This window comes from Pagrus major, chromosome 9 (genome assembly GCF_040436345.1).
Source record: "Pagrus major chromosome 9, Pma_NU_1.0".
NCBI classification, from domain to species: domain Eukaryota; kingdom Metazoa; phylum Chordata; class Actinopteri; order Spariformes; family Sparidae; genus Pagrus; species Pagrus major.
This window is the reverse complement of record NC_133223.1, coordinates 3,034,847-3,056,274: the sequence shown is the minus strand read 5'-3', so window position 1 is coordinate 3,056,274 and position 21,428 is coordinate 3,034,847. Positions and strand designations below refer to the sequence as shown.

At 39.4% G+C, this 21,428-nt stretch overlaps 1 protein-coding gene across 1 annotated transcript in view; it reads left to right on the top strand.

Moving 5' to 3' along the window:
• The window catches only part of LOC141002091 (FHF complex subunit HOOK-interacting protein 1B-like), a 61,472-nt gene that overhangs the window by 6,954 nt on the left and 33,090 nt on the right, over positions 1–21,428 (top strand). Inside the window, exons 2-5 of the mRNA XM_073473250.1 lie at positions 7,182–7,671; positions 12,592–12,996; positions 14,994–15,224; positions 20,453–20,698. Of these exons, the coding sequence (XP_073329351.1) occupies positions 7,543–7,671; positions 12,592–12,996; positions 14,994–15,224; positions 20,453–20,698 (1,011 nt within the window). The 5' untranslated portion in view covers positions 7,182–7,542. The remainder of the gene's footprint in view (positions 1–7,181; positions 7,672–12,591; positions 12,997–14,993; positions 15,225–20,452; positions 20,699–21,428) is intronic.

The window sequence follows — 21,428 nt, the reverse complement described above, 5'->3', positions numbered from 1 at the left end:
AGTCAGAGGGTCTTATGGATAATCTTTTGTACACACCAATGCTTGAGACATTAACTTTAAGCTAAATGCATTACAGTGAAGTCAGGCTTCTCCAGCAAACAGCTAACTTTGTTCGCCGGGTTTCTTTTTACTAATATGCCAAAAAAACTACTTTCTTTTAAGTATCAAATAGGCCTGGTTGGCTTCTGTATGGGGGTCAGCAGTTGTGGTCGGCTTGGATTCACAACAGTTACAATTGATTCCAATGGCAACACAGAGTCCGAGTAAAAAAGGCATCAAAACATAATTAAAACTGCAAACCTTGCACACCTGCGCGCGCCAGGGTGTAAGACCCAGCAGCTGGACTATGGTGGTTCGACACGTCTCTGAAATGTCATGTGTTTTGGGCACTATGCGAAAGATGTCATTGCCACTTCCTATGTCCAATATATGGTGCTAAGTAATTAAATGTCAGTGTCGAGTATATCAAAAGTAGACAGTACCATGAAAATGTCATGTAAATCAAATAGGGATTGTCACAAAAGGCTTGCTTCCTGTCGCCAGTAGGTGGCGCAATGACTATAGCTTCTAATTGGCATGTAGATGTGTTATGAGTGGGATGTCAAATTTGGGGAACATTGGACAATGTACTGTTAAGTTACAATAAGTTAATGTTGCAGCATATAATGAGAAGTCAGTGTCTTCATCACACACAACTGGCACAGCCTCAAGGATTTTCTGACAATGTCATATCCTGCTATCCATTATCCACTATGACTGGAAGTGAATATTGGCATGTAAATGTCTTTAGGGCGGGACTCTGACCAAATGTGTGAAGTTTAGGACATATTTGATTATGTACAGACGAGGTACTACAACTTCCTGTTTTATAGCAAATCATTGCTATTTGCCACGCACCCACAGCCACACCTTGCAACGACAACTTCAGCTTTTAATAACTTTTCATCACAAAGGTACTAAGATTGGCCAGTGGAAATTTGAAGTTGATCTGGTTAAGCTGTAGGAGGAGTCCGTCAAAATACAACATTTGCACATTGCCAAAATATAGCAGAAGAATTAAAAATAGCTGACTTCCTGTTGGGTTGAGGTAGTGGCACTAAGAGAGCTTTTTGCAGATTTAGGTGCGATAGATATGTGAACTGAATTTCAGGCATGCAAGTCAAAATATCCTCATTGCCTGTCATTTCCTGTTGCAGGCCGGGACTCTTATCAAACGTGAAGTTTGGTGCAGAGTTATAGCAATTTCTTGTTTAATGATGCCACATTAACCTTTGCAATGCCACCACGGGCACGCTCTTCAACAAAAACTCTTAGTGTTTACAACTCAGCATCATCAAGGTCCTAAGTAGGGATGTAACGGTATGAAAATTTCACACCACGGTAATAGTGACCAAAATTATCACGGTTATCGGTATACCGCGGTATTTTTAAAATGTCTTCAAAATGTTGAAAAAACACTGATACACTGATAAATTGAAATAATTTTACCAAGATTTATATTTAAATAGATTTATAATATATTAAAAGGCTTAGGGTATAAGCAGTCTGTTTTTGAAACGCGTCCTGTAATGTCTGCGTTACAGAGGTAGAATGAGATGTACTGGCAGTAGCACTCGATTGGCCAGCAGACCCTCTCTGTGAAAAAAATGAATAGAAAATGTCATTATTAATTATTACCGTCATTGTTACTGAATACTAAGGGTGCAACCAACAGATCACAAAACTCACAATCTAGATCATATCACTTTTGTGTGAAACAGGTTGGATAATCTTTTAGATCAAAACAAAAAGTATTATTGTTAAATTAATTATGAACGCTCTATTTTGGCTCTTATCTCTAGACACTTGTTATATTCACCATTTTATATTATTCTTTATATATAGTCTATTCTACAAATAATCCACAAGTATTATATATTTCTGATATTACTTATATATATATTGGCTGTCTGTCTCTGTCTGCTTGCTCGTCTGTCGTCAGTGGACTCGGTCAATCTGATTGGTCTAATGGCTGCTGAGCCACAGGTAGACGCTGCTCTGGTGAACGGAGCTGAGATGAAAGTCAGTCATCTCAGTCAGTTTGCATTCACTAACTCAGTCCACCCAGTACGTGTTTGTCTCAAATCCTCCTCACTGCAGCTCTGCATCAATGTTTGGGGAATTATTAGGTCGACTTTAAAAAGTAAAATCTACAATTGATAAGCGGTTCAGATAACGTGTCAAATCACGGATCAACTTCGTTCAGTTATACCACTATCTGGCCAGTTTACATTAGTGACAACAGCAAATTAGACAGAGAAAACTCGACATACACACATCATTCGCCTGAGCTTAAGGTTAATTTACCTTGCATTCGCTGAACAGTTGAGGGTGATGGTCGTGCAAATGAGTAAGTAAATTGGATGTGTTGCTGCCCCTCACAACAACTTTCTTCTTGCAGCTTCTGCAGATAGGGCTGCCATCCTCGACCAGCTGTCCCTGACAGCCCTTGATTTTGCCCAAACTGAAATATATGACCACTTTCTCTTTTATCTTTACACCCTTGTGTAATATTGTGTAATATTTTGCAAGAACTGACCAAACATTTCTTTTTATCAACAAAGACTTGCAGAGAACACACTCCACTGCATCAAATGCAGCTCTTACCATGTACATCCTCTCATATTCTCAAATAAAAAATACTGAGACTTAAAACCCATTTTATGTGTCTACACATTATATATTTAACATCTTTGTTTTAAAATGCCTATAAATGACTAGATCATTTTTATATATTTTATTGAGTTGTGTATTGACATCGCATTTTGTAAGATATGGACATAATTTTAGTTTAAATGAACTAACCCTATCAACAGAGTGGGAAGTAATAACAGTTCTGGCGTTATGTCCAAAATGCCTTTGTATTGCATTGCAGAGATATTCACTGTTAAGCAGCCAGGGACAGGCCGTCCTTTCTTGTAATAATGCCTCCTGGCCTGAGGGGTGGATAGTGAGTCACTCTAGCCTCTAGTGTGCCGCAGGAGAGGATTAAGAAGTCGAGCCAGCTGGAGGGAATGGCTACCGCAGAGAAATTAACAACATAAATTTATTCAGTAAACACAAAGATGCAGAAGCTCCAGAAAAACGACCTCTATCATCATTTTAAAAAGCAGCTCCTGAAAAGGGACCACGGCCACGGCAGAAAAAAAGAAGCAACGTAAAAAGAAGCTAAACAAGAGTACATTATGTGCGGGCTTTCCAACGCTGGAGACATTGACAGCTGTGGACGACTGACGATGAACTAGCAAAGTGTCTTTAGATTGGTAAGTAACATCTAACAATGGCTGTTTACTGAAACATATCTTTAGTGTTCCCTAATGTCAACATGCAACTGGTTTCTTGTTACTGTGGCGTCGCTAAAACTGAGCTTAGTCAGCTTTAATGTAAACAGATGTAAAGATTATAAGATGGCAGTCTTATTTTGGCCAGCTGTCGGAGGTTCAGCAGTTTGGTCGACTTTTGTGGGCCGAGTGACAGTGACAAGTAAGGCTAATGCCGTGTTCACACCAAACGCAAAGAAAATATTTGTGTTGCGTTACTTGTGCGAGTTTGAGCACAGGGTTATAAATTGTTAAACGTGTCTACTCACGTGAGTAACTCGAATAAAAATAATTGCGAACCACATCAGTATGAACCCACAACGAAGAGATTTCTCTGTGATCTGACTGCAATAAATGGATCAGAAGGACGCGGAAATAACATCATCATAATGCCGTCTTGTAAAAAGCCTGAATTCTTTCTTCGTCAGGTCTGTCGGCCAGACGACAAGCAAACAACTTTAAAAATGATTGGAGGTTCTGCTTTGCTGTGCAGTGCTGAGACTTAATTCCCAAACTCACCAGGTAGCCTGACATTCTCACTTACTTCTCTCCCTGGCAGCTCCTTCTTTGTCCTGTCTTGGTACGATTAGATGTGTTAACGTACAGCTCTGGGTGCCCACAAAGGGCCACAATTAGTGATTAATATCCACTCCTCCATTGTTGTTCATGAATGTCAGGACATCAGCAACGTTAATGTCATGACGTCCATGTGAGCGCCAACACCGATAGGATCACAGTGTCGCGCAAAAATTTCGCTTGAGTTCAATATTTTCAACTCAAGCGATTGTCGCTTGGCGAGATTTTTCGTATCATTGATTCAATCGCGTCATGCCATTCTGGCCAGCCCTAGCAATTACACACGTATTTGCATCTAACCATTGACTTTGTATGTAATCTTGTCGCGCAAATAACTTGCGTCACGTTTGGTCTGAACACGGCATAAAGTGGCTGAAGATCTCACTTATTTGTACTTTGTAAACCATGTGCCCTATGAAAACCATGTGGCTGTGTGAGGGGACACGTTTTTCTCTGCAGTCCATATTTCCACTATATGACAATATAAAATTGTTAGTTATGTACACAGCTGTTCCTTTCTTTCTTCCTGAAAGAGGGCAGATGGCACTGTGATTTTTATATTATGAGTACTGACATCATCCAAGTGAAATAATTAATAAATCCTGTGTGTAAATCCTACTTACCATATTTTACACGGTCAGAGGGCTTTACAAAAACATTCAAAACACTACAGTCTTAACACTGTATATATCTTATCTTATATGTTTCTGAACTAAACTAATTATCCTGCCACATCTTTATCGTCTTACGAGCAGAATTCCAGTCCAGCCACCCCAAGTGATGAATTACCACCCCGCCCTTTATTCTCATCTATAGCTGGTCTCATCAACAAGCCCCCCCAGTGGATGTCTGTCTCTATACAGTACATCAGCTGACATCTTTGCACATCATCCAATGACACATATTCTCCATACTGTTAACTTTTACACATCCCATGATGGGTTTGGACAAGGTTTGCACAAAACTATGTAGCTTCATGGGTATAAATTGTACATACTTGCTGCAGTATTTGTTATAGTATTTCCTTATTTTTATTGTAATTTTCGTATTCTATATTAATGGTCTTTATTGTTGCAGTAATTAGCCTTCACTTTTTATGCACCAAACACCACGGCAAATTCTTTCCCCTAAAAAATGAGTGACATTTCAGTGTCCCCTATTGCACTTGTATACTTTTGTATTATATTTTTGTAAATTTTGTAATAAATGGCAAAACATGAAAGGCTTTTTGTGTTGACTACAGAATAAATGAAATGAAACATTCTTATCTGCTGGAAAGGCTTTTGTGCCAGCTTTACTCAAATATAGGTTACAGTGGTTGTTTACTATGCCTACCTACACAGATTTGTGTTTGTTACACCAATAGAATGAGCGACTCTCAGAATTTTGTGTCAATTTATATGTCCAAAAGTTTTACTGAGCAATTATTGTGTAAGAAAAGAATGCAACAATAAAACTAAGGAATGGTGAATATACGGGTAAAGAAATATATCCATCGTGTTAATTATTTCGGTCTTTACAATTTTGACAACTTGCAACTCTAAATTAGCAAAGAAACAAATTGAATATATAAAATAAATAACAGTTAAACATCTGCCCCCGAAATGAAGATGACAGCTCCCACGATCCCACGCTTTTGATCACGTCTTTTGTTTTGATTGAGAGACTCTTGGCAACAGAAATTATATATACTGTGTGTTTAGTATCGGCATCTGTTAGCTACAACCTCTTTGGTTGATACAAGAATGGATTATGCTTTGTTTAAAGTGCCCTGCATGTATATTCTAATCTTATTTATTGCCTTCAGTAAAGCCTTTAAAACTGGGCAAAAATGTCAGGTTAAACCTTCTGTATTTTTTGGCCAGCTCAAAAATCTTAGTTGGTGCCAGAGCTACAATTCTGAGTGGGTGGCAATTTTTTTTAATTTAAATAATGAATTAGCTTTCATTAAAGTAAACCATACATCTCATATGTTTTATAATCTTTAATTTGTCATGGACCTAGTTGAGTTAGAAGATGGAGCTCTAGCCTTTCACATGAGGACCAAATGGTTTCCCTGGTAACAGAATACAGTGTTTCCCCTAGTATTGGAGTTGTAGCAGCGGAGTGTCACATGCGTACAAATTTGTTTTGTACAGTCGCAACGTCTGGGAGGTTTGTATTGGTCTGCTGGCAGCATAAAGGCTTTAAGTACATAAATATGAGGTGTGGCCCCCCCCCCCCCACTCTCATCCACTCTCCTTTTCTCTAGAATTTCCTGACATCACCAGTGTTGTATTATCAAACAGTGTTAATTTACATGAATTTAACATTTTCAGTGGTAAAATAATTATATTTATTATGATCTTTTATGAATAATTATTGTTAATCATTATTATTTCTGAGGGAATCTGTCAACTGTCTTTAATTGACAGCCGTGAATTGTCCGTAGTGAGCCTGACTGTAAGATAAAAGGCAGACCGCTCCACTCTTCAGCTCATCTCTTCCCCTCTCCTCTGTCTACTCCTTCTCCTCTCCTCCACCTCTCCTCACCTCTTGTAAAAATAATAAAAAATTCAGCAATGGCGGTGACAATTCAGCAGCGAAGGTGTGCCGCTGCTAGATGCATATAGGGGAAACCCTGGAATACTGTAGGGGCTGACCTATGTTTGATCAGGAAAACATAGACGACAATGCATGCTGACAGACTTAACCAAATTTAATATTATGGTAGCAACCACTTTAATATGTCTCATTGTATGAGAGCAATTCATGATATGTTACAAATAACTGAGTAGAACTGCTTCATGGAAATACTGGATTACATTTTTCTCCATTTGGATTTTTCAAAAATGTATCAGAATTTATGCCTCGCTATGCAAAATTCAAAATTAATTCTGCAATTGAATACTTCATCCATGTTTCCCACCTGCTGGCATGAATAATACACTTTCAGTATTTTACTAATGTGGTGGGACATGCTTAATTGTAGGGTAAAACACTGCACTATTTCAGACTAATCCAGATTCTGATTAGTGTTGGATTTGGTCTTAAAATGTCAGCGACTACCATAAATATAAAAGTTACTACATTCCATTTTCGAAAGACTAACTGATGAAAACAGGAGGATTTTCAAGTATTGTGCATTTAGATAAAACATGACTGCATATCTATATTTTGGGAAATATTTTGTGCAATTTTTTTCTAGATTGAATCTTTAGGTTTGCATGTTGATGTGTATGTTTTGTTTTTTTTTTGTTTACACAGCGCAGAGTGCCCGTCCTGAATGGCTATGGAGTGGTGTTGGCTTCAGACTGGATGACAGGGTCTACAGGGAGGACAGGGTCACACAGATTCTAAAGCAGCAGCGGGCTTTTCCTTGGTGTACACTGACTGGCAGTGACAGCACTTTCACAGCTGACCTTTCCACTCCTTCTCTCTCTTCACATACACTATCTCTCCCCTTATTTCCCCTCACCTCCTCCTCCCTTCATCATCTTTTTTGTTTGCTTACTTCTCTAATTTGTCTTTGGCCTCTGTTGCTTCTATACTCTGATATTTTTACGGGAACTCCTTCTCTCATCTTTGAGTTCTTGTGACCTTTGACCTGCCTCTCACTGGGTCCAGGATGAGCTGGCTGAGCAGGCTGAACCCGCGGGGTCCCGGGAGTCGTTCTGGCCGGAGTGCCGTCCCCTCCAGTCCCTGTACTGCTGACCCAGAGACCTGCCTCATGGTGTTTAAAAACCACTGGAGACAGGTGAGCTGGAGAAACACCTCTAACTCATATAGAATAGTTTTGCTGTATAACATTTTACTCACCAACCTCATAGCTGAGATGTGGAGACACAGCATCTCCTGTACTCGCTTTTACCTTAAAATGTGCAGCATAGCCACACAGGCCATCAGAAAGGTTGTTTAACAAGTCCCCAGGTGAGATATTATCCAGAACACTTATTTGAAAGGACTTACAATAATTGCATGTGCACACAGTCGAACATGATGTAATCACCCGTTTCTCCCTTCAAAATAACTTTGTCTGGATTACTTTATTAAAATGGCCATTTTTTCTGTAAATGTATCACAGCATTACTCAGCTAGTTCCAAAGCTGTTGCCACAAATATTGCTGTATTCCCAGACTGCTGCTGCTAATGACCAAAAGGAATCAAATCAAAATAAAATGCGTAGCTCCCTAGGGAAAGTTTTCCACCCCTCACTACTTCTTCTCTTAGTCATAACTCTTTTTTTCAAATATGAACACACAGACGTGAGGATTTCCAAGTTTATGAACATATGTGATATTATTGGAAATAAATGTCCCTGAATTAATAGAAGAAAAGATATTCCTCTCAACCCCAGAACTTTCCCAAGAATCACCATGTTTTTGAGTTTTCTTCAGTATCAAAATAGTCTAGCAATAGTTGTCTGTACATTCATTGGTATACTGCAAACAGGAATTGCCAATAGCTAGTTTGGCAAACTTTTAATGGTGCAGGCACAGTCTGAGACTTTGAAAACCCATGATTTAACCTGTTTATGTTTAGTTACTGTAACTACTTTATTCTTTTGAAAAATTGTTAATCTTAATGTCAAAAAACTGTGAAAAATTATCACATTGATCTTTTTTTTGTCCACCAGACCAAAGATATTCAGTTTTACATGTAAATTAAACAGGGCAATGCATACAGTCCTCACATTTGAGATGTCAGTGCATTTGCTTGATCAATTTAAGTAATTGGTTAATAATTTCAGCACTAAATCTGTTACACCCATCTACTACTAAAATGATTTACAGTGGTTGTGAAAATATTTGCATATTGTTGATAAGACGTATATGTTCAGGTTAACAGTAGGGGTGTAGATTGCAAGTTTCATCACGATATTATATTATATTGATTCTTTGGGCAGCGATTTTTGCCGATGTCATAAAGTCTGCCACGACGATTGGAAGAAACCAGAACTGGAAAAGGCCTCTTGGATGAGAGGTGAAAAGTCTTCAAGAAACTGTCCAGTTGCCTTTGATATAGCACTTAGAATCAGTGGAAATATTATTTTATCAATGGTTCTAGACATTCAAATGGAAAACAATCTATTCTTTTTAATAAAAAGGAAAAAAAATAGACCTTCTGTTCACTATAAAGTGCCACATTTTTTAAATGCAAATGTTTCAGTTAACTTAAAGAGCCCTTGTTGACCTTTCAATTATGAACATAAACCATGAACATCTATGCTTCATCACAATTTTCACATCCTATAAAACAAAACTTAAATTTCCCATTTTTATACATTAAAGCAGGATTTTTGTGTAAACCTTCACTCATATTTAGTGTTGTATAAACAATATATTTTTAACATTAACTAATAGAAATGTCAGTGAGAACTTAATAACAACCAAGGTCACCACTTAACATATATTTTTAAGTGCAAATGCAGCACAGTCTTCTTTCATCATAGCTATCCACTACACCTTGGGATATACATTTTCCTAATCCACATCAAAATAAGAAATTTCTGTTGTTGGAACAAAACAAATGTAAATGATTCCACATGTTTCTGTTAGTGCATATTGTACAAGTAAAATAAAGACCTTTGCATGTAATCATCAGTAGTTTTGTATCATAGCTTACTATGGGGTCTCTACAACAGTCAAGTATGTCCTTCAGTGTTCTTCTTTGAGAGATTTTTCTTCGAAAAAAACGATGAACATGTTCAGGAGACAAAACGCTGTGCTCTGAACGGACAAGGTTTGCTACAAGGGCATAGAATTGGGTAGGGACGCTAGGGACACGTCCCTACCAATATTCAGCCGCTACTGTGTAGTCACTATCAATACAACCGCTGTCCGTAGTGTTTAGTCAATGATTATGGCACACAAAGGGTTAAATGTCGGTCTCTGCATGAAGTCCCGCCTCTAACCTAAATACCGCTCCCTGACCGGCTGCCGGTTTCTTGCTAACTTGCATGTGATTGGCTGTCCCCACTGTCACTCCTTCTGCTTGTAAAAACTACCTGCAACCTTGGACCGGACGAGAGGCAGTGCATGTGATCTGCAACTGCGAGTGATTTGTTCTTCCTGGGTCACGTCAGCTAGATGGATTTTAATATCAGTGGTGTCATTTACATTTGTGTTTGTGTCTGTTTGCGTGCGTGTACGTGTGTGCGTGCGTGTGTGCTGTATAGGATTTGAAGGATGTCAAAGAAAAGAAAACTGGATATAAGACTTCTTTAGGAGTCAAAGTGTAAGTTACTCCAAGGGTGTATAGGTAGAGGCTCAACAATACAGATATTGAATAAAAGAGAATATTTAATGCCAAAGAGATACACTTTTTTAAAGTTATTTTTAATTCTTATTTTCATGTATTTGTGTAGAAGAGAGCAACGGTTTAAAAACACAAATAAAGAAAATTTGTGGTGGAAATACAATAAAACCTCAGATTCTAGATGATCATGTGATTTTATAATTATAAAATATAATTAATTAATATTAAGTAATCTTAATATTTAGTAAAAGCCTTTTTTGCTCAGGCAATAACTGTACCTTGAACAGGACTGTACTGGACTTGCTACACGTCCACATATCGCTGTTTAAACTTCCTGGCCATAGTATGCTTCATCTCCGTTATTAAAAACAAAACAAAACGCTGCAACATGTCAATTTAACTTTTCCTCCATGTGCTCACGTCCTGTTTTAGTTTGTGTTGTGGAATTCCACGCAACTTCAGCTTCTCTTTCAAAAATGCTTAGGCGACCATGCTGCAGTGGAAAAATGACATGATTAGTCTCACTCTTCCCAAAAGACACGCTGCACCTGCACATTTCAGGCCTTTCTGTGTAGCCAAGTTTATAGCATGTCCGAAGCACTTGATGTGTAGTGATAGATTTGCCTTGACTACGGACATTTTGCTGGTGTTATCTGTCACAAGCGCAGGCTTTTTGTCGCATATATTCCTCTCCTTGCATGCTTCTTTCAAAACTGCACCAAGATTTGCTCCTGTATGCGTTGTGTCTGAAGAACATAATTCTTTGCCAGTCAGTGTCAATATGATGACAGGTCACAGTTACATAGGCTTTTGTTGTACATGACATCCATCTATCTTTAGTTAAAGCGACTTGTTCTGCATTCATTAACTCACGTTTAATCTCATCTTTAACTTGATTGTACAGACTCAGTATGCAAGTTTCACTGAAGTGCTGTCTTGATGGGATTGCATATTTCGGCTCCAGAGTAAGCAGTAGTTTGCGAAAACCGTCGTTCTCGACAACACTGTAAGGCAACAATGTATGGTCAAAGCTGGTGGTGAACATCATCTGACACGCTAGCAGTTAAATTAGCACGATCACGAAATGCAGTGTTTGTTTTTGAGGTGCCCAGCCAGGTTTTTATCTTGTAACGGCATTGTTTGCACATGACATGTGCTTTGTCTGTCAACCCATCTTTTCTCCAAAATCCAAAATATTCAAAATATGGGAATTTCAAAATGAAGGTGTATCGTAACAATGGCAGCGATATGAATCAATGTAATCACTTTCATTGATGCTATTGGATCGTGGATCATTAAATCGATATATCTATACAGATCGATGTATCATTACACCCCTAGTTAACAGTAAGTTATGTGAAGACTCTTCTTGTTTTAGTGAATGATTATCTGTCCAAACACAAAGTGTGAAAGTTGACACGTTAAGTTGGCTGTACCAGAGCTGATGAGAATAGTCAGTCAGTCAGTCTACTATAACAGTGTGAGTGGCTTTTGTCCCATCACTGGCTGATAGTTTTATAGGTTTGTGAACCTTGCCACAGCCTGACTGTTTTTTTCCTCTGAGGCAACAGAAGACATAAGAGTTATAAGAGTGATACTTATTGGGTGTGGTAGGTGGCTCAGCTGCAACTTATTTGCAACATACCCACGAGATGTTAAAGTACTCCTACACGTTTTAAACATCAACCTTCCATGTTTTCATAGTTTTTAAAAAGGGGGTAATGGAACACTTTGTATTGTCACATACACATTTGTGTATGAGAAGATAAAAAGTGGCTATGTGGGAGAGAAAGTGTTTATGTATGTGTGAACATTGACTAAATTTGGTCTTAGCAACATAGTTTTTCTGGCCATTTTTGACCGTTCCATACATTTCCAACACTCTTCAAGCTGCTAAAAAACAAAGAAGTACGTCTCTTATCTGTACAGGCGGGTCACATATCTGACAATTCATTATTGCTATAGTCATGCTGACTGGTAGACTTCTTAGAAAATGTTGCAAAACCTCATCCTATTTTCACAGCAGCTATTTTGACTTGTCATAGTAGAAAAACAACCCAATATGAACAATGGCTGCATTCATATCAAGGCGCCCAGTATGGCATTACATTAGTGAACTCACTTGTTCACTCATTCACTACTCCCTATGTTGACTCTCTGAATCATCATCATTTTGCGTCATTACTGACAGCTGTAGTGTCTAATGACTGTAATTTTAATATCAATATAATGCTCCACATTACATTATGGTAATGTTAGCAGAAAGTAATGTGCACGCCATTAACATTACCTTCTTTCATTACCTGTTCAGAATTGGATTTAAATTGAACAAAATATCCCTTAGAGGTCACACTTTTATTATTTTTTAATATACTCATAGAAAAGTGGTGATGTTTAGTGCTACTGTTCCCTTTTTCAGGTCTCTTGGGTGTTGGAGCAGCACGAGCCTTCATCCTCCAGCGACGACCTGACTGCAGTGAGGAATCACACCGACCAGATGTTATGTCTACTGGCAGAGGAGCGGCCTGCCGAGAACTCAGAGGGTGGCGCCAGCGTGCTGCCCATGGGCCCCATACTGGAGTTGGTGGTCACAGAGAACATTCTGGAGCACCTGTTTCAGTGGCATCTCCGCCGAGGCCTGGACCCTGACAGCCAGGGGGCACTGCTCAAGCTGTTTGAGATGCTCATTGGCCAGTCCCAGCAACCTCTGCTGCAGCACACAGCCATCCTCCACCCCCTGCTGAGGCTGCTGGGAGCCTGTGCTGACCCAGAACTTGGTTGTCCTTCAGTGCTGGAAAACAGCCTGGTACTGCTGCTCAATCAGGTACATAAACCTACTGTCTATACACTTTTCTATGTGTATGCACGCACATACAGTCTACATAAGAACTTGTTTGTTGTTGGACCTAGACTCAAATATGTAAAATTTACTCTAAAGCTGAGAAAAGACTAAAAGATTGGGTCATACAAAGACTAGATACTGTAACCCAATGACTGTTTCGACCAACATTACACAGATGTTTTAGTCTTGACAGTCAGAAAAGAGCACGTGTGAAATGACCTGGGTAGACTATATACAAGTCACTTAACTTTAGGAGGAAGTTTGTACTACTGGAAGTTTATATTGCTAAATTATCTGCAATGTGCATGGAAAAGGCAAAAGGAAAGAAAATAATACACTTTGATGAAATGGTGGATTGGTTGTGAATTGTACATGAGCTCATCACTAAAATTTTGACTTAGTTATAGAATAATTCTCATTCACGGCACTCTGCACTGTCATTTTAAGTATTCATTTGGACTTTTGAATTGTTTTTATTATTTCTTCCACTATGTTAAGTTGACTGTCACAGTTCCAGTCCTAAAAGTTAAACTTGTGGATCAATGGATCACACTGGAACTTGGACTGTTTAGAAACTATAGCAAAAACCATCATTTGGCTCAACAGTTGTAATGTGTGTCCGACTACCTTCATGTTTTCTCTGGCTGCAATGTTTGAAACTGCAAACTTTGCTAAAATCAGGAAGTGTTTTAAAAGGTTTATATTAAAAAATTGTTTAATATTACCCAGTCCTACTTGTAGTGTCTCTGTTTATTTACATAGTTGCTATGGAAAGTTCTTGTGTCTGATTGGCTGGCAGCTTTATATTAAAATCATATAACAGGACACCTTGAACATAGTTCTGCTCAAGAGTTAATTAGTGCTCACAATTTCTGAAATAAGACACTGATGATATGGCAGGGGTAACGAAACAGAAGATGGGGGCCTGTCCCACTTTTACATATACACACACCAATCAGCCACAACATCAAAACCACTGACAGGTGATTTGAATAACATTGATCATCTTGTTACAATGCAATGTTCTGCTGAGAACCCATCCAAACAACATTCTGGACAAAGTACACCCCCTCATTGCAACGGCACTCCCCAATGGCAGTGATCCCCCCAGCAGGACGATGAGCCCTGCCACACAACAAAAACTGCTCAGGAACAATGCGGATTCAATTATCTCTGGATCTTGTTCACCAGTGATGGGAAAATGGAGCGTGAGATGGACGGGAGGTTTGGTGCGGCATCCGCAGTACTGCGGGTGCTGCTCCGGACCGTTGTGGTGGAGAGGGAACTGAGCCGGAAGGCAAAGCTCTCGATTTACCAAGCTATCTACGTTCCGACCCTCACCTATGGCCACGAGCTGTGGGTAGTGACCAAAAGAGGGAGATCGCAGAGCCAGCTGAGGTGGTTCGGGCATCTTATTAGGATGCCTCCTGGGCGCCTCCCTTGAGTGGTGTACCAGGCACGAACAACTGGGAGGAGACCCGGGGCAGACCCAGAACTCACTGGAGGGACTATATATCCCATCTGGCCTAGGAACACTTCGGGGATCCCACAGGAGGAGCTGGAAAGCATTGCTGGGGAGAAGGAGGTATGGAATAACCTTCTAAGCCTGCTGCATCCGTGACCCAACCCCGGATAAGCGGCAGATAATGTATGGATGGATGGTTTTAATGTTGTGGCTGACAGGTGTATATATGTACATAAGTATATCAGGACACCTTGGAATCAATTATCATTCATTATCATACATTAGTTCCTAATATAACAATTAAACTGAACATCCTTGCTAATTTTTTCCCCTCAGAGGCAGGCTTTTGTATGTTTTTATTTGATAACACTGTAGAATGCCCGGTTTTCCTGTCATCCGACCTAGGGTTGATAACTGGAATATTTTTGACTCTCCATTGGATGTGGTTTTTCATTCCTATTTTGGAGCGTATTATAGTTCTGCTTTTAAAAGTGACACTGTAATTTTCCACTAGGTCTGTGTGTCCATGGCCCGGCAGCCTGTGGTTCTAGAGATGTTGTTCCGGGCGGCGCCAGCTCAGCAGGGCTCCACCAATCTGCTGATCTTCTCCCTCCTCGTACCATTCATCCACCGGGACGGAGCCATTGGACAGCAGGCCCGCGACGCACTGCTGCTGGTCATGGCAGCTTCAGCCAGCCATGAGGCTGTGGCACGTTACATAGCTGAGAACTCTTACTTCTGTCCGGTGAGTGATGGAACTCATGAAAACTGTGTTGTCATTTTGGGCAATAGCCAGGGTTCTAATGGAGGATGTGGTTACAGATGGTGCTGAATTTTGACATTTTTTGACAGGTTTTTCTCCTGTCCTGAGGTTTCTCACATTTATTTGTGTTCAAAGGTTTTTGGAGGCAGTCTTGTTAGTTGAAACTGTTGCTGTTGTGGATCTTACTGTATGTGTAATGGGGCTTTACGAAAAACTGGACAGGACATGGCTGTATCTATTTAGCAGTACTGGATATTTTATTTAAATCATACATCACAGTTGTTCAGGTATACGGTTAGGGTTTTACCAGTATAAGTATTAATGTTAACATTAATGTTAATATTTACTAAATATGTGTAAGATAATCAAACTGCAGGAAACGTTTGCAGACCTACTGACACTTCATGCTACATTAGCAGCCACTGTTACTTGTGAACTGACCTTATCATCGCTTAAACATATTACAAAACCTTTGGATTGTGATTGAATTATGATTTAAGAATTATAATTGGTCAGGGTATCATAATAGGTTCCACCGTGTTATTCACAAGGACACTTTAAAGGAAACACGAGGAAAGGAGCTTCTTGCCCAATTTAAAAAAAACGGGGGTTTCATTTATTGACGTAAGTACATATGTCCAAATGAGGAAATGTACATATGCTAAAAAATATTCTGATTTATAAAACCTGATGTATGCCAAACAGTGCGCAAATTTCTTTTGTAAATCCCAAATCAACTTGGAAATGTGCACACTTGGATCAGCCCTTTATCCTACCCTGTCCACACAGACATTCAACCATAAATGGTCAATGCAAAGCTCCTTATGAATGGTAATGTATGGAAATGAGCCTGCTGTTCAGTGGTTCTTTATAGTGAATCATGGCCACAAGTGAGAGGAATGTTTAAGAAATCGAAATCCGAAATCGTTCCACCTCATACTTCCTGCATTTCAACAACTGTGGTGCTACTCAACTGACCACGGCTGTCAGCACAGTCCGGCGTATGGGGAATGTGATGGTGAGACATCACTGATGAAATATCTAGCTGACTTTGATTTGAGATTTGGCTTTGCTCATATCTTTTACAATTAAAAGGTGCTTATAGAATAAATATGGCTCAAGAAAAGCACATGTGCACATACCACTGTTGGTTTGAATGTTTATAGTAGCGTGGATCTATGATAAACATTTTGATATTAAGTGGAATTAAATGTGTGAGAGGTATCATTTTACAATTTGGTTTTAATACAACACCTCACCATCTGCGTTGCCAATACCCCCTGCCTCTAAAATGTTCGTACTCAGAGGTTCGTGGGTCAGAGATTGCTTAAAGGTACGCACATTTCACATTTCAAGTTTGTTTTTATAGCTCACAACTTTTGTGTGGGAAGTGACATAGGCCTCTTTCAGGCCCCATTTTGTACGTATGCAATGTTTATAAATGAGACCCAAGGACATCTTGTGATATATCATGGTGTTATCAGTGTTACAATTCTGTTTTTCTTTATTCAGACACACTGGTAGTTGTAGACACAGTAGTTGATTGCTGAACCTACAGGGGCAAAGTCAAACATTAATCAAACCGAATTAGAAAGCCAGTGAGTTAGAACATCTTAAGTCATATTCTAGAATTCATTAGGTATCTTGTTCAATTGTTGATAAGTTGCAACTCCAAAGAAGAGCTGAGATCTGGTCATTTGGATTTGATGGTTTATTAAAATTCTCAATATCCTGCCAAGTTCCATCCATAGTGTAAATCCCACTGAGCTTCTTTCAGAGGGACATATTTGGAGATGCAAAACCTTTATGATCTGCTATATGGTCCAAAAACCTCTTTTACTTCACAGTCAACTCAGCTGACATTCACTTCACATTCCTATGCAGTACTATGCATATACTGTACCCTACTATTTTGAGTCATTTTTCGCTCTTATGGAAAAGGGCTGTGTGTGTGTCTGTGTGTGTGTGTGTGTGCATGTGTGTGCGAGTATGTGCGTGTGTTTAATTTTGATGCATCAGTCATGGTGTGTGATAATGGAAGGGGAAGGATTTTGCACTCTGACAGACCGTTTGTCCTTATCTACATCCTCTCAGCTCTGTCTCAACTTAGAGGGTTTCCTGTAGACATCTTAAAGAAATACCCGCCTCACCCAACATCACACAATAAAGAAAATACAAACAGGTCAATTAAAATCCTCTGTATCATACAGACGTTTTGCTGCTGCTTGACACAAATTGTTGTTGTCTAATCTACCAGCAAGAATGAATAATCAACAAATTTAACTGTAAACCAAACCACATGATGGAACATAGCACTTTATATAGCACACTGTGTGTCGAAATATTCTCATGTAGTCTCAAAATGATTAAAAAAAAAAAAAGATGATCGTGATGGAAGCCAAGCAGCTGTGTGTGCCTGTGTCGTTGGAGTTTTCTTCTAGCTGCCACAAAGTGTTATTCAAGAGCCTTATGTTAATGATTGAACCTTAAAATACGTCTACTAAATGAGAGTTACCCATTGGATTTAATTTTGATAGTGCCTCTAAAATGCCTCTAAAATGTTTGTACTCATGGGTCAGAGATTGCTTACAGGTGTGTGCATTTTCCTGTCAAGTTTGTTTTCATAGATCACAACTTTTGTGTGGGAAGTGACGAGGCCTCTTTTCAGACCCCATTTTGTGCGAATGCACTGTTTATAAATGAAACCCAAGGACATCTTGTGATATATTATGGTTACCTGTGTTATTTGTGGTATTTGATTTTTGTTTTTTCCTTTATTTTATTTCTCCAGTACACACTGGTAACACCACATCATATACTGTAGTTGATTGCTGAACCTACAGGGGCAAAGTCAAACATTAATCAAACCGCATTTGAAAGCCAGTGAGGTGGAACATCTTGAGTCATCAAGAAGGAAGCCAAGTAGCTGTGGGTGAATGTGTTGTTGTAGTTTTGTATAGCTTCCACAAAGTGTTATTAAAGAGCCACATGTTACTGATTGAACCTTAGAATATGTCTACTAAATAGGAGTTACCCATTGGATTTCATTTTAATAGTATGAGGCGACGATGTGTGTGTATACATTTCAATGTCAGGATCATCGATCGAAATCTTCATAGCCATAATTGGGTAACAAGTTACAACTATTCGGCAACATTTTAGGTTCAAAACTTCATCATGAGAGTTAACCATGTTGCGTGATGAGTATGTGTGTATACCATAGTTTAATGCTGTTCTCAGTAGGGCTGCACGATATGGTCAAAAAGTGATATTTATTAATGTTAGCAAATTGATCAATAACACTTCATTCAACAAACATCTATCATTCAACTACAGCAGCCAAACTATGAAACTAAAACACTAAGTAAAACTGTGAGGCTTGAACAAACAATGGCGGAACAGTGCCTGTTGACCTAACATGCCTTGAATCACAGTGTGGTTAAGACAGAGCTAGACTCTGATGTTCCGAATTTGGTGTAGATTCTACCGCAACACAAGTCTCTGATGTTATAGCGCTGTCATTAACAATTAGTTTTCAACAAGTCGCTCATGAGACTGTGTGTGTGTGTGTGTGTGTGTGTGTGTGTGTGTGTATGTGTGTACGTATGGGTTACGCCATGGAGACACAATACTGGCCTTTCTATTACTCAGCGGCCAGTGAAGGAACTCAGGCTCGAATCACCTCCGGCTGATCCTTGATAGGAAAGCAGCTTATTGTACGCTCACAAGGCGGCATGGCTTACACTTTAGCTCCACAGAGTGGAGAGGCTCGAATCAGCTTGTGATGAGCACAAAGAAAAACAAGCAACAAACAGTGTTTTACAGTGTAAAACTAACAGCAAAAAAGGACACGGCGGTCCACAAACTTTCAAACAATGAAGCTTACAAGCATACAGTACATGCTAATTTCTAGTAGCAGTAGTAGTATCTGTTTTTAAGGTTCTTCGTGCATCCAGCTGTTGTGTGGAACTGAATGTCAGGCCGCTCTATTGTTAGAGCCATGTGGTAAGGGTCCCAACCCTCTGGTGATAAAGACTTGATCAGCTATTTTCCGCTCATCCTCCTTTGAGCAGCTTCAGTCTGACCTGCTTACAGGCTAGAAGGAGCAGAGGAGCTGGCATCAAGGACCAAATGCCTCCTCTCTGCCCACTCTACCTTTATCTGCGTGTGTAATTTCCCACATTCTAATCAGCTGTGTTTGACGTTTTTAGATCGAGCAACTGTAACAGCGCTCTTTACTTTGTAGTTCTTAAAGCTGTGCTCATCACAAACACATCCTGCAGTCTCAGTGCATAGCACTTTTTAAGAATCATTTTGACTAAGGAGTTTTTTGCCTTAGCTGGGTAAAAGGTTCAGGTTCCTACATCATTTATTTTCACTGGTCCAGCAAGAGAAAATACAGTTTAATAAATGTAATCAGCATGTTTCAAAACATTAAGTTAAATAAGGGCTTTAAACTAGACTGTAAAATGGACACTTTTCCGTCATATCGGTACATACTGGGAAGTTATTTTGGTTCAACTCCCTTCTCAGAATGGCAACAGGTAAATGAGATGTTGTACATATCTGTAGAGTCATTGGTGTTGTTATGAACATTAAATGTGTTTCAGCCAAGATACAAGAGAACACCACCAAGTACAAGAACTTTATATATTTACATGCCATGTCTGGGACCAAAACACAGAAGGTAAGGTAGGACTGACTACTGTCTGTATTTTCAGACCACAAAATCTACAATAGGATGTATTCAAATATATATTGTAGGACTGCAACTTCCTGTTATTATTAATAATTATGTTGATCAATCATTTGGTCTATAAAATGTCAGAAAATTGTCAAAAAAAAAAATTACCCATTACAAAGTCCATAGTGACATCTTGAAATGACTTTTTTTGTCAGACCAACAGTCCAAAACCCCAAATATTTTGCTCAATAAGTGATTTAAGCGATTAGTCTAATATTTAAATAGGTGCTGTTTCAATCCATCAATTTACTCATAAATGAATTTACTTATTGTTTCAGCTCTCATTTGGTATGAAGGGTTTTTTTCCCCCATTGTTACAAAATTGAATTATCCACATGCAAAAAAAACAGTGTGCTTTAGGTATATACACAGATTCTTACCTGTGAGCTGTCCAGCCTCTCAATCAACTCCTGATCCACTCTGGTTGTTGACAGTCAGCCGTCTTATCTGAAGCCTGTCTCCTCAGGTGCTGGCGACAGGCCTCAGCGCTCTCTACTCCTCTCTGCCAAGGAAGATCGAGGTGCGAGGAGATGACTGGCACGCCCTTCGGCGGGAGGACTGGATGTGCGTATCATCACTTGTGCTGTTCATGAACTCGCTGGAGTTCTGCAATGCAGTGGTGCAGGTTGCTCATCCCATGGTCCGCTCCCAGCTCCTGGACTATCTCCACAACGGCTTTCTTGTACCTGTCATGGGCCCCGCGCTGCATAAGGTAGGAAAGGGATGAGTGGTAGAAACAACATCATGTTTACTCTGGATAATCAAAGACCTCCCTGTTACCAGTTTACAGTGGAACCATTATTATTTTAGAAAATAGCTCTTTGCATAGCCAAACCCCATTAAGGATGTCTGGGAAAATGGTAATTTATTTTGTTGATTTGGATAAACTGACCATGTAAATAAAACAGGATGAATATTGACCTCTTGGTTAGGGTCCCTCTTGTAGAAGATTAAAATTATACCTCAAAATTATTAGAATTGCTATGATAATAAAAGTTATTAACCCCCCCCCCCCCCCCCCCCCCAAGCCCATTGCCAGCTGTGGCCCGTTCAAAGCAGGTCGGCACCACACATGACAATATAGATGTTTACATGTGAATATAGGCATTTTATACCTTGTTAGATAGGTTAGATTCTCCACAGTTGAGTCATATAGTTCCTTTTAGGGAAACCATGACAACCACAAATTATAATTTATTCAGATCTACCAGCATAGTGAACTGAAGAGAAGAGGAAAAAAGTGGCTACTCCTTACCTTTGAAGTGATCATAAGGTCTGAATACTTGCCCATTGCTTGATAATTTACATCCAGTCCACTGTCCCCAGCAGCAGAGTCAGACAGCTCCTGCAGTTGAATGGTGGTGATTATGTGACGCGATTCAGAGCACAAAATTTTAACTCACCATATAATAATAATAATAACTCCATTTATATAGCACCTT